Raw genomic sequence first — 14,548 nt, 5'->3', positions numbered from 1 at the left:
GTTTCAGCAATAGCTTTAATTTATTTATTTTTAATATAAAATAAAAAAAAAAAAATAATAAATAAATATATAATAATACTATAAAAAATGAAGTATTATTTAAAAAAAAAACATATGAATAAAAAATGAGAATGGATAATTTTACCCATATATATATAATTAAAAGTTTTTGAATTGTTATTTTGATTTGTTTAATATAATAATAAAAAAATTCCATATTTTTTTTTTTTCTTTTTTTTTTTTTATAATAAAAGTATAGAACTATTTTATTTTTATAAAAAAAAAATAAAATGATATAAGAATAAAATAAGTAATTTCACAAACGTGTAATTAGCATGAACCCAAATATTAAAAGAAGTTTTAACTATCTTAAAATACTTTAAAATTCTTTTTTTTTTTTTTTTTATTTCTTTTATTTTTAATTTTTTTCATTGCAGCAAATTAATTAATGAAGTAGAATACTAAATATGTACTTACTGTATTTTTTTTTATAATTGTTGTAAATTTGTGATTTATAACCCTTTCTTCTTTTCATAATGAAAAAATACTTTTTAATAATTCTCTTTTATGTTATTATACTTTAATTTACTGATAAAGTAATATTTTTACTTTTTAAAATATTGCTTATTGAACTACTAAATTATATATTTAGAATATTATAAATGTGATAAAGGTGTTTGACCCTTTGAGAAATAACTCCTATTTTTCTTAAATATATAATCAATATTTATATATTTCTTATTGTTTATGCTTTTTGAACTGCATACATTATTTGTATATGATCTATATCTATTAATATTTTTTGATTCATTGCTTTTATTTTTGTATTCAGAATTATTCTTATTATTCTTTAATGTACTTTCAAAAAGAAAACATGAACTTGATAAAAAATTTTTTTTATTTACTTTTTCACTTTTTATTAAATTGATACTTGTTATAGAACATTTCCTATTTAAATTTTCATTTAATAATGAAAAACATTTTTTAATTTTTTTGTGTTCATTTCTATTTTTATTTTTAATTAAGCAACTTTTTTGTAAAATAATTTCATTTATATTTTTGTTTAGATTACTATGAATTTTTTCATTTGTTTTAAAGAATGTTAAACTTTTTATCTTTTTAAAAAGATGAGTCTTATGATGATTATATAAATTATCTGTTTTATTATAATTATTTTCTACATTTTTTTTTAAAATATTAAAATTACTTCCTACATTCACTGATTTATTTCTTTGTATTTTTTCATTTGTACAGAATTCATTTTTTTTAAAAGTAATTTTTTCCTTTAATTGTTTTTTATAAATGTTTTTGTTATTTAAATTAAATGAATACATGAAATTTTTATCATCAGGAAACTTAAGAATATTAGTATTAATATAATTTCTCTTTTTTGTAAATTTATCATTTATATTTTTATTATCTCCATTTTCATTTATGTTTTTAATGTTACTTTGCATGTAAATTAAACTTTTTGCTTTATTTAATTTATATGGAATAGATTTATAATTATTAATTATTAAAGTACTAGTTGATCTTTTACTATTTTTTTTATTTTCTATTTTATTTAAATTATTATCTTTTTTATTTAGATTAAAAAAGTTATTTTTAGGAAAAATATTTCTATAAATATTATTCATAGATACTGTTCTAAAAATGCTTTTTTTTTTTTTTATTTCTTTAATTGTATTTGATAAAAAGTCCTTTATTGTCAATGTTTTTATCATACTTGTTTCATTTATATTTAATGTATTATGTTTTGGTGTATTACTAAAAAAGAAATTAGAACAAAATATTTTATCATTATATATATCTTTCACTTTTTTAACTCCAAATGAATACTTTTTTATTTCGAAATTTTTGTTATTAGTTAAATTACTTTTCTTAAAGTTTATATAATCACGATTAATTTTTCTTATATTCACATTATTGCTATAACATAAATATTTCTCTTTTTCAACAGGAAACATGTTTTTTAGGTTAGTTTTTACTCCTTTTCTTATTCTTTCTTCTTGTGTTTTTTCTTTCTTGTCATATGGAAAACTTTTTATCTCATTTTTATAAATATTTTTCTCTTTTTTCTCAGTTAAATCGTTATTTATGTTTTTTTTAAAACTTATTTCATTTATACGATGATTAATAACAAATCTTTCAAAATTCAATGCAATACTTGGAGATTTTTTTAGACTTTTATTAGTTTCATTCTTTAAATCATATTTTAAATCTTTAGAATATATTTTTAACTTGTTCTCTTTTATATCTTTATCAATATGTTCATTGTTTATAAATATATTACTACTATTATTAGCAATAGTAGTACTATTTGTATTATTATAATTACTATTAATTTTATTACTGTTATTCTTTTTATTACTATAATTATTATTAGCATCGCTGTTATTATATATATCATATTTTTCATTAATATTATTATTAACATTATTAGAACTAATTAAATTATGACACTTTTCTTTTTTATGTGTGCAATTATTTTTACATATTTTGATTTTATTTAAGTTATTCTGCTTTATAACACTGTTTAAATTTTCTGATTTATATCTAAAATTATCTTCATAATTAGAAAAAAACAGTTTTTCTAAATCTTCGTTGTATTCACCTATACATAAATTTGATTTTACAGTATTTTCAAAAAATTTATTATTTGATTTCATTAAATATGTTATCATTCCCCTATTTTTATTTTTCGTTTCTTCTATATTATTTTCTTTTGAATCCTTTTTTTTAAGAGCATTTTCTTTATTCTCATTTATGTAACTATGTAATTTTTTTGGGGGGGATTTTTCATATACAGTGTTTTTATGTAATGAATTGCCATATGTTTGCTCTATATGTTTTAAACTAATTTTATTACTATGTATTTTTGTGCTCAAATTATCTTTCATTTGAAAATTTAAAAAAGTATTATTCTCCAAGGTAAAATTATTTTCTATGTTTTCATTATATAAAATATTCTTTTTTGAAAAACTATTACTTTTTTTATCTATTTCCTCAGAATTGTTTTTATTTAAAATGTTCTCCAAGTCTTTTTCTTTATTTAATTTTTTCTCATATTCAACGTTTTTTACTTCTATTTTTTTCTTATGGCCTTGTTCTTTTTCTACAACGTTTTTTTTTTTTCTTAAATTTTCGTCTAAATAATAACTAAATTCACTTCTTTTATTTCCAAGGGATAAATATTGATACTTTTTTTTTAATGAATTATTACTGAAGGTATTTTCTATTAATGAAGAGTTAAATATTTTAGGTGAATTAAAAAGAAGTTGCTTTTTTTTTTCATTATACACATACACACTAATTGGTTTTTTTTGGGGGGATTTTTTTTTTTTTTTTCTATTTACTTTTTTAATAACTTTATTAATATTTATTTTATTCTTCAATTTCTTTTTTTTATAATTTATATTTGAGTTTTCATTTATATTTTCTAAAGACTTCTTATAATTAATTTTTTCTTTATTCCTTTCTATATAGTTTATTGATAAATTATTATTATAACAAATATTTAAAATATTTATTTGTTTTTCTTCTTTTGATTTTAAATTTTTACAAAAGCAAGAATCATCAGAATTATCTTTAAAATTAATTCTATCCATTATATTTTGTAGACAATTCATATCAAAAAAAATTTTTTCGTTTGTAGCTTTTTCATTATTTTTAAAATTATTTTGAGAATATTTTTTTTCTTTACTGTTGGAAATTTCTGATTTTACTGAAACAATTTCACAATTATCTTTTAAATTAAATTTACTTAATTTTATTATATTATTATTAAAAGTAAACTTAGAATTATATTTTTTTAAATTGTTTTTATGATTAAAATGATCACCAAAACTTTTCTTTTCTAACTTTCTTTTATAGAAAATACTATTCTTTCCTTTATGTTTACTCCATTTCTTTGTATTGCATAAGCCTGTTTTAAAACTACTTATAATTTTTTTTTTTTTTTCTATTTTTATAATATCCTTTTTATTTTTCTTACTTATTAAAAGTTTTAATATAGAAAATTGATGTATTTGGTTCTTACCCTTAAATTTTATATTATTATGAACTTCATAAATATTTTTTTTAGCCATATTTTTAGTTATTTTATTTTCTTTTTCTATAAGAGAACTGTTTTGATATTTCATTAATAAACCTTTATCTTTTAATGTCAAATAATTTTCTTTTAATTTGTTCTTATTTATTTTTTGAGTTTTATTTTTTTTTATATTCTTATAATTTCCCATAGAACTTAAAATCATGTTTTTGTTTTTTCCATTTACCTCTTTAAGATAATCATTTAAGATCATTTCTTTATTATTTTTGTTTACAATAAAATTAATTTTTTTATTACTTTCACGATTTTTTGTTAAATTTAAGTAATTGTGTAATTCTTTTATTTCCATTTTTTCTGTAATTAAGTTTTTTTTTTTTTTTTTTTTCTTCCCTTTTAAATTTATATCAATTATATCAGAAGATTTATCAGTTAATTTAATGATAATATCATCCTTCACTTTTTCATTATTTATATAATTATTATCCTTATTTATTTTAATCTTTTTTACCAATTTCCTTTTTTCTTTCTTTCTATTAGTCAAATTAGTTAAGTTCAAAGATAATACATTATTATTTTTTTTATAATCATTAGTTAAATTATTTCTTCCTTTAACCTTACAACTTTTCGATTTATCAGTATTTATTTTTTTTTTTTTTTTGTTATTATCTTTTTTTGATAGGTTAAATGATTTACTTACTACATTATCGGAACCCTTTGCTTTTAGAGTACTGTTCATTTCTTTTTTTAAATTAAATGTAGACATATTTTTTATTTTTTCAGTATTTAATAATAAAAAATCGTTTTTTTTTTCTAATATACTATCATTATTAGTGTTTTTAACAAATTCTTTTTTATCACATTTAGTTTTTTCCTTCATTTTATTTGATATTCTTTTTTCTTTTTTTTTACCATCTTTACACTTCAATTTTTTTTTTTTCTTTTTCTTTTTATTGTTACTTAAGATATTTCGCTTAGTATTTTCTAAAGATTTTTTGTTATATTCTAATATTTCTGATGTTGAGCATTCATTAGCATGTAAAATGTAATTGACACTCAAATTATCATTTTCTATGATATCGGTACAATTATTTTTACATTCTTTTTTTTTTAATAATAAGGATTTATCATTGAATTTTGTTTTTTCTGGAGTTGTATCTCCTAAATATCTTTCATCTATAATTTCTCTAAAAATATTCAGATTAATTATTCTTGAATTGTTTAACACTCTATCAGATACACATAATTCTTTTCCTTCATAATACTTTTTTTTTTCTTTTTTATTTTTAAAATTATTTTCCACTAGATCAAAACAATTTCCAATATGTAATTTTTCATTATCATAATTTTCTTCAGCTTTAGTTTTATTTGCTATAGATAAAATTATAGTATTTTCTTCATTATTTTTTTTATCAACAACTGTACCATCTTTATAAATTGAACTTTCTTTTTCAGTATTTTCATTAAAGTTACATTCATTGATAATACTTCCATGTAACAAATTAAATTTTTCCTTGTTCTCATTTATATTCAAAGAATTTGAATAACTCGTATTAATATCTGCAAAATAAGAATTATGAAAAATTTCCTGCTTAAAATTATCAGTTATATTATTAAAATCGTTTAAATTTATATGTGAATTTTTTTTTTGTTGAACATTATTTGATTTTGTTTTATCTGAATCAATTGATATTAAAAACAAATCACTAGAACTTAAAAAACTATCATGTTTAATTGGGAAAAAAGCATTTGCATCTTTATTTTCTTCATAAATGTTGTTATAATTTAATTTTTTGAAATCTACATAATTATTACTATAACATAATTTTATTCGAAACTCATTAGTAACTATTAATGAATTAAAAATTTTATTTTCTTTTACATAATTTACACTTTTAGATCTTTTTTTTCTTAAAATATTACTGCTATTAACATTTTCATTTATAAATTCAGTGTTATTATCATAGTTAACGAAATTAATATCATGGCCTTGCTTAATATAATTATTATTACTGTAACTAATATTATTAATGTTTTTATCAATTTTATTTACATTTTCAATACTGTTATTATAATGAAAAATATTATTATTTTCAATTTTTTCTTTCTGTTCAACTATATTTGGGGTATAACTTTTTTCATTCATTATTTTATCTTTAAAATTAAAACAAATTTTAGATAAATTCATTCCACATTCATTATCAACAAAACTTTTTTTTTCATTTTTATCAAAATTCAGAAATGAGTTATTTTCATCATCGTTCTGTTTTACACTATATGCATAAATATGCGTATCTTTACATTTTATTTTATCTTTTTTACTTAGTTCATCATTATTAAAATTATATTTTACATATGTATAATCCTCAACATTATTATCTTTTATTTTTTTATTAATAAAATTATTAAAAATATCTTTTTTTTTATAAATGCAATCTTTTACAATATTATTAACTTTTATATCTTTTCCTTTTTCTCTTCTTTCTAAACTGTTCTTATATGTTTGTAAGATATTAGTCAAATTAATTTGTATATTACCCTTTTTTTTGTTAATATTCTCACTGTTTTTTACATGTAATTTTTTATTAACTGCACTTTTTTTTTTTGAATAATTTCTAATCAAATTTTTCTTACCCATTTTATTTACTTCATAATTTATCTGCTTTGGTACCTTTGTCATATACTTACTTTTTATATTAACATTTTTATTCAATTCTAATTTTTTTTTTTTTTTTTTTTCTAGATTATTTTTATCTGGAAAAAATACCTTAGTTTCATTTAATTTTTTATGCTCAAAAGAACTTGTATTTATTTTGTTATTGCAGTTTTTCCTATTGCTCATATTCTTATAAGAATAATTCTTGTTATTATTGTCGTTCATATATAAGTAATTTGAATTATTTTTTGTAGTTACTTTATCTTTTAATTTAACTCTAATATTTTTTTCATTTAATATATTAGATGATATATCACTTTTTTTAATAAAATAATATTCATCATTTTTCTTTTTTTTTTCATCATAATTTATATTATTTGTAAACTTACCTTGTCTTATACAAATATTATTGGTATCTATATTATTATTATTATTATTTCCTTGATATGTTATATAATTGTTACAACTATCAAAACTACTCTCATTTCTTATATATTTGTTTTCTTCTTTCATGTAATTATCTTCATTAGTTTTCATTTTTAACTCACATACTATTTTTTTATTTTGTTTTCCACTTATTTTTGATGAATTATCAATTTTTTTTAAATTAGACAAAAGTTCACTTTTTTTATAAATTTTTTTGCCTAATTCACAAATTGGAATTTTACCTTCTTTTAAATCAAAAATATTATTTTTAATTAGATACGAACTGTTTTTTAAATCAATAAAATTTAATAAATTATTCATATTTGAAGTAGGTATTATGTTATTATTATTATTATTATTATCATTTTCACTACATAATTGAGTATGCTCATTTACTTTTTTTTCTATATTATACGATTTATCTCTACTAACATTTTTTGTTTTCACATTTTCTGGAGTATTAATAAAATTATCAGTTCTATTTATTTGATTTGATGTTGTAACTTCCTTATTTTTTTTAATATATTTTACATTTTTTTCTTCTCCTGATACTGATTCTCTTTTATTAAATTTAATTTTACTAACAAGAATTGCATTTTTGTTATCTTTTTCATAAATTTTGTTTTTTTTTTTTTCTAAATTATTAAAAGTAAGCTTAGATACAGTATATAATTGTGATTGGTTTTTATTAGTATTTTTATTAAATACCTCTTTTGGCATTTCATTATTATTTATGTTATATCGAATCATCTCTTTTTTTCTTTATCATTTATAAAAAAAAAACAAATAAAAAAATGAAAAACAAAAGCAAAACAAGACAAGACAAAAACCAAAATAAAAAAATAAGTACAAAAACAAAAACAAAAACAATAACAATAACAAAAACAATAACAAAAACAAAAACAAAAATAAAATAATAAAAATAAAAAAAAAAACAAAAAAAAAAAAAATGAAAATGAAAATGAAAATATATTTGATAAAAAAATTATAACTTTTAATCTTTAACTAAAAGAAATGTTAATTCTTAATAATTTGCATTTAAATTTAATTCAAAAATAATTATTATATAATTTTTTCTTTAACCAATAATAGAAATGTTATTTTATATTCCCTTGTTTATATGTGTTTAATATTAAAAAATTATTTTAAAATTTTTATTTTAAATTAAAAACTAAAATCTTATTACAAAAAAAAAAAAAAACGAATGAAATACAAAAAAGAATAACGGTATAAAAATTACAATAGAAGTGTGTTTATTGAACACATTTTAAAGAAATCTTCTAAGTTAAAATAAATTTAAATAAATAAATAAAAATATTTATTAAAAATTTAAGATTTTAATCAATTATATGGAAAAAGAAATATGACTTCATATTTTTATATTGTATAAAAAAAAATTCATTTCCATAATATTTTTTTTTTTTTAAATTAATATGAGCGATTCAAAAACGACCAGAAACGATAAAAAAAAAATAAATAAATAAAATATATAAACAAATTAAGAAAATTATTAAATAAAAAATTAATATACGAATTATTTTATTTCAAAAAAAAATAATTTTAATTATATTATTTTTGAAAAAAAAAATGTTTTCTTTGAAAAAGTTTTCATTTTAGAAAAAATATTTCTTGCATCATAATAAAAACCGAAAAATGTAAAAATATATACTTATATATGTTATATACTTTAAATAATTAAAAATGAAAGGTAATAAAAATAATAAAGATAATGAAAATAACTCAAATAAAAAAAATGATCAACTGAATTTAGAAGGAAATGAAGAAAATAGTATTGTTCCATATTATTTATCAAATTTATTAACAAATGTATCAAATCCAGTTGTATTCATGGATGTAAACTTAGGTAACCACCTTTTAGGAAGGTTTAAGTTTGAATTATTTCAAAATATTGTTCCTAAAACAAGCGAAAATTTTAGGCAATTTTGCACTGGTGAATATAAAATAAATAATTTACCTGTTGGTTACAAAAATACTACATTTCATAGAGTAATAAAAGAATTTATGATTCAAGGAGGAGATTTTGTAAATTACAACGGGAGTGGGAGTTTAAGTATTTACGGAGAAAATTTCGAAGATGAAAATTTTGATATAAAGCATGATAAGGAAGGATTATTAAGTATGGCTAATAGTGGTCCTAATACGAACGGATGTCAATTTTTTATCATTACAAAAAAATGCGAATGGCTAGATGGAAAAAATGTTGTTTTTGGTAGAATTATAGATAATGATTCTTTAATTTTATTAAAAAAAATAGAAAATGTATCAGTCACTCCATATATTTATAAACCTAAAATTCCTATTACTATCATAGAATGCGGAGAGTTATAAAAAAAAAACACAAAAAATGTAATACTATACAAAAAAGAATTAAAAAAATTAAGATTTTTTTGAAGGCATAAAAAGAAGAAAAACAGTGGAAAAAAGTACACACAAAAAAAAAAAAAATAAATAAATAAAATAAAATAAATATATAAAATAAAAAAAGAGCAAATGCAAAAAAAAATAATTGCAATAGAAGAAATAAATATAAAAAAAGGAAAAATCAATGAATAAAAAATTTTATAAAAATGATAATAATTTTGTTGTTAATTACGTGATAAGACAATCAGATGAAAAATAATAAATTATGGATAACCAAAAATTTAGAATAAAAATTTTTAAATTAGTAAAAAAAGGTAAAATAAAATAATAATAATTTATAAAAAATCATCACTTTTATTATATTCCATTATATTTACCTTTATATTTTTTATTTTTTTCATTTTAATGATTCAAATTAAGTTATATAAAATTTTTTCAGAAAATTTTTGCACAAATGCTTCAAAAAATTCAATTTCCCAGAATTTTGTACTAAACATGAAAAAAAAAATTACAATGCAAAAATAATGTTAAAAAAAAATATATATATATATGCATATATAAAACAAATCCAAAAATATACATGCTACATAAATATACTAATAAAAGATACAAAAAAAAAAAAAAAAAAAAAAAAAATTAATAAATAAATATCTCTTAATATATATAATATGCTTTAAAAATTAAATTTAAAAAAAAAAACTAAATTATAAAAAAAGTTAATTATTAAACCATTCCTTAGCTTTTAAAAAAACTTCATTACCAGCTGCAACAATATTTGATAACCCCTCTCTTGCTGTTATTTTTAAACCTTGCAAATTTTGAATGGTTTGTTCATCTAAATTCCATACTCCTTTTTTATTTACATTTTTATTAAAATATTGATCAGAAGATATGCTATTTGTTATCGGAACATTTGATATAACTTCTTCATTTTGTTGATTTTCATCATAAAAATATTGATCAGAGCGTATACTCTTAGAATCTTTAAATTTATTTAATTTTATATCACTAGTTATATTTAAATTAATATTATTATTGTTATTACTCTTATTATTCATATTCAAACTTTTTTTATTTTCTGCAATATAACTATTTTTAAAGTTTTCATCGCAATAATTATATATACTATCACTTTCTCTTACATCACATTTTTTTTCTACATTATTATCATATATTTTAAATGAATTATCCGAGTTATTATTGTTTTTACTTTCTAATACATTTTTTCCGGATATATTATTATTAATTCCTTTATCTTCAAAAATAGTATCATCAAAATTAATATCAATTTTTTTAGCTTTAAAGTTTTTATTACAATTATTAAATACCATTTTTTCTTCAATAAAATGAGTTGGTACAAAATTATTCATATCTCCTTTTTTAACATTATTAAAACTAAAAAAAGAGTTGCTAAATTCTTTTGTATTTTCTTCTATTTTCGCATTTATAGTTTCCTTATTTTTCCCATCATCATTAATTAAATCAATTGGTTGATTGCTACTTACATTAATTATATTATTAGTATTATTATCAGACTCAATATTTTTAGTATTTTCATTGCTATATTTTATTAAAGTTTCTTCTAATAAATTGTCTAAATACATCTTATATTTTAGTGAACTGTTTGATGAATAATCTAAAATGCTATCTTTATTTTTTTTTAAAAATTCACTTGCCTTTAAATTGCCTCCTAAACATATTCTAATTAGTTGTTTTGCCGTAAATTTATCCATTCCTGTTGAACGCACAAATGATATATGTGTTCCTAACTGTCTATGTTTGCCTGAACAGTTCAGACAAATAAATATGGCATAAGTTAAAGATAACCATTTAGGATTTTTGTTTCCGCAATCAAAACAATTTTTATTTTCATTTTTGCTTAGAATAATTTTAAATATTTTATCTTTTAAAAAGTCCAGCACATAGCCCCTATCATCCTGTTCATATTCTAATATTTCAATTATCAAATTTTTTTTCATTTTTATATATATAAAAATTATACATCAATAAAGCGTTAAATATACTCATAAAATAAAGAAGTAATTTCTAACTTTAATTCATGAAAAAAAAAAAATCTATAATAAAACAATGTATTATTTATTAAAATATGTATTAACGGGGTTTTAAATAATTCTATATTTAATTATTTAATAAATTTAATGTATAATTTCAATTACGAAATTTAATGTGCAACTATATTTGAAATTTTGCTTCAAAAAAATACAATGTTCAAATCCAATTTTTTTTTTTTTTTTTTTTTTTGCGTGTGTGTGTTTTTTTATTGCCTTATTTAAATTACATATTTTTTCTTTTTTACTATTTTTACTTATTTTTATGCATCCTTTTTAATTTTATTATTTTTTGTGAAGTTTTTTTTTTTTTTTTTATTGTTTCATTTTATTTTAACTTTATATGAAATGTAACAATTTATATTTTTACTAAATTTTTTTTATTATTTCACAGCAATATTTAATATAAATTATTAGTTTATAAATCCTACATAATAATTTTTTATGATAGAAATTAGTATTTAATATCTATATACATAAATAAAATTCATATTATTGTATAGAAAGAAAAAAAAAAAGTAATATACTTTTAAAGTTACAAGAATAAATAGATATTTACTTATATCCTATTCATATAAAAATATTTTTATAAAAAAAAAAAAAAACATCTGAGCATATATAATTTTTCTTTGTTATTTAAAAAGAAAATGTATCTAAAAATATTTTCATATTTATATAAATTAATATATAAAAACTAAAAAAAAAAAAAACAATTACTAAAAAATACAAAATGCGTGCAAATTCACATAAAATAATATATTTTTAATAAATATATTTTATATTTGAATTTTTTTTTTTAATCATTTTTTTTATATATTTCTTTTTATTACATATCTCCATTAGGCATATCTTTTTATTAAATACTCTTTCTTGCTATTTATCTATTCTCAATATATATTATTTTTATTCTGTTTTACATATTTTTTTAGGATACAATTTTTTTTTTAATTCATTTATAATATAAAAAGATTTTTATGATATTTAATTATATTAACACATAACTAGAATGAGATACGCAAAAAATATAATATATTTAATAAATAATTATGTACATATGAATTTATGTAATTCAGGAAAAATAAATAAAACATTTTGCCATAATATATAGTTTTAATAAAATTGTTTAGAAATTTTATAATTATTTTTTAAAAAATAAACGAAAGAATTAAAAACCCTTTATTTATCTAAATTAATTAAAAAATTCAAAAAAGACTTAATGTGTTTGTTGAATTTTTCGTTCTCAATCATCTCAATGTCATTATGTTTTCCATCAACAACCCAATAAGGATGAACCTTTAGTGTACATTTTTCATATAGATTCTGTGAAAATGTTAAAAAAAAAAAAAGATTATATATATAAATAAATTAAAGTTACGAATAAAAACTTTCAAAAGAGGATATTAAAATATAATATGAATATATATATATACAATCTTGAAATATTATACGGTGTAATGCAAAATGAAATTAGAATTTGTAAGAAAATTTTAAAAATAAATCTTATAATATATTTTTAAAATAATTCATTCAAATAAATTAATGCTTTAATTTTATAAAAAAATAACATAATATTTAAGAATTTATATAGATTTTTCTTTTTTACTATTCCATGATAAAAGGGAACTATTTTATCCTCAGTGCCATGAATAAAAAATACGAAGCAAGGAATATTTGTAATCTGATTAAATTAAAAGAGTTTTAATTATTTTTTGTATTAGTCTTATTTTTATTAGTAATAAATAAAGCTCACTTTATTAATGTTGCAAAATGAATCAAAAGGGAAGATAAACCTAGTTTTAAAGCATATATTTAACAAAGACAATATAGCACTTTGAAGAATAATTCCTTTAACTTTTCTAGTTGTTGCTAGATCTACAGCTGCACATGAACCTACGAAACGTCAAATGAATATTTTTTATTTTTTCAATACTTTTAATTCATTTTATTTTAGCATTTCACTGAAATATAATAAAAATTATTTTTTTCTATTTCGTATCATAATTTATTTATTTTATATTAAACCTATAGATTTCCCATATAAAACAATATTATTTGGTTTTATATTTAAATTATTAACCATGTAACTATAAAGAAAAAGCAAAAATAATATTATAATATTTAAAATAATTTAAATTATATTTTAATAAAAAAAATCTGCACTCATAAACTGCGTTTCCACTCAAGTACATATTTTTTTCTGATGCTATTCCTGTACTCTCTCCATATCCTTTTTTTTTGTTTTATATTTAAAAAAAATAAGGAAATTAAAAAAAAAGGAATAAGAAATGAAGGGAAAATAATATGAAATTAGTTATAAAAATACGTAATAAAAAACTAAGGTAAATTTTTTAGTTTATTATTTTTCTATTTTTTTACCTAGGTAATCATATAAAAATACGTTAACATCCCATATTTTGGAAGTCTCATAAAAGTAATCATATAACATGTAAATGTTCTCACCATTACCGTGGCAAAATAAAATTGTTAAAGGTGCATTTCTAGAATAAAAAATAAAAATATTACTTATTAAAAATGTATAACAAATAGGAAATCAAGAGCAATTAATTATACCTATTGATAAAATGTGCCGCAACCTTTTCATTATTTTCTGTTTCAATATAAATTAAATCTAAATCAAATTTTTCGAAAGATCCTTCCGATGGAGCATTAAATATAATTTTATTTAGAAAATTTCCCATATTTTTATTAAAAGTAATTTTTTCGTTTTTTTTTTTCTTTATAAATATAAAAACAATAAACATATAAGAATATGTTACTATTTATTATTTTCTCTAAGCCATAGTTATTTTTTTATTTCTTTTATTTCGCAAAAATTAATAAAAATTAATACATAATAATAAGTTATAAAAAATAATATATATATATTAAGAGAGCAATTGATTAATTGTATTACTTTTTTAATTGTATAAACGTAGGGAAATTTTTAATTTACTTCATAGAAACAGA

General features: G+C 17.6%; 4 protein-coding genes across 4 annotated transcripts; 1 reads left to right on the top strand and 3 right to left on the bottom strand.

Annotated features, from left to right (window-relative positions):
* Positions 1–656: 656 nt before the first annotated feature.
* On the bottom strand, positions 657–7,880 carry PRELSG_0113400 (conserved Plasmodium protein, unknown function; the record flags this gene model as incomplete). The annotated part of the gene is made up of 1 exon (XM_028679356.1): positions 657–7,880. One exon carries the CDS (start codon positions 7,878–7,880, stop codon positions 657–659), a length of 7,224 nt encoding a protein of 2,407 aa, XP_028531494.1.
* Positions 7,881–8,831: 951 nt separating this feature from the next.
* On the top strand, positions 8,832–9,479 carry CYP24 (peptidyl-prolyl cis-trans isomerase, putative; the record flags this gene model as incomplete). The annotated part of the gene is made up of 1 exon (XM_028679345.1): positions 8,832–9,479. The coding sequence occupies one exon, from the start codon at positions 8,832–8,834 to the stop codon at positions 9,477–9,479; it is 648 nt and encodes a 215-aa protein (XP_028531493.1).
* Positions 9,480–10,228: 749 nt separating this feature from the next.
* PRELSG_0113200 (GTPase-activating protein, putative) lies at positions 10,229–11,491 on the bottom strand (the record flags this gene model as incomplete). The annotated part of the gene is made up of 1 exon (XM_028679334.1): positions 10,229–11,491. One exon carries the CDS (start codon positions 11,489–11,491, stop codon positions 10,229–10,231), a length of 1,263 nt encoding a protein of 420 aa, XP_028531492.1.
* Positions 11,492–12,757: 1,266 nt separating this feature from the next.
* On the bottom strand, positions 12,758–14,280 carry PRELSG_0113100 (alpha/beta hydrolase, putative; the record flags this gene model as incomplete). Its single annotated transcript, XM_028679322.1, has 7 exons — positions 12,758–12,901; positions 13,185–13,259; positions 13,332–13,471; positions 13,604–13,665; positions 13,742–13,808; positions 13,958–14,079; positions 14,153–14,280. 7 exons carry the CDS (start codon positions 14,278–14,280, stop codon positions 12,758–12,760), a joined length of 738 nt encoding a protein of 245 aa, XP_028531491.1.
* Between the last annotated feature and the right edge of the window lie 268 nt (positions 14,281–14,548).

This window comes from Plasmodium relictum (genome assembly GCF_900005765.1).
Source record: "Plasmodium relictum strain SGS1 genome assembly, chromosome: 1".
Lineage (NCBI taxonomy): Eukaryota > Apicomplexa > Aconoidasida > Haemosporida > Plasmodiidae > Plasmodium > Plasmodium relictum.
Note: the sequence above shows the minus strand (reverse complement) of the source record. Positions and strands in the feature narration are given on the sequence as shown.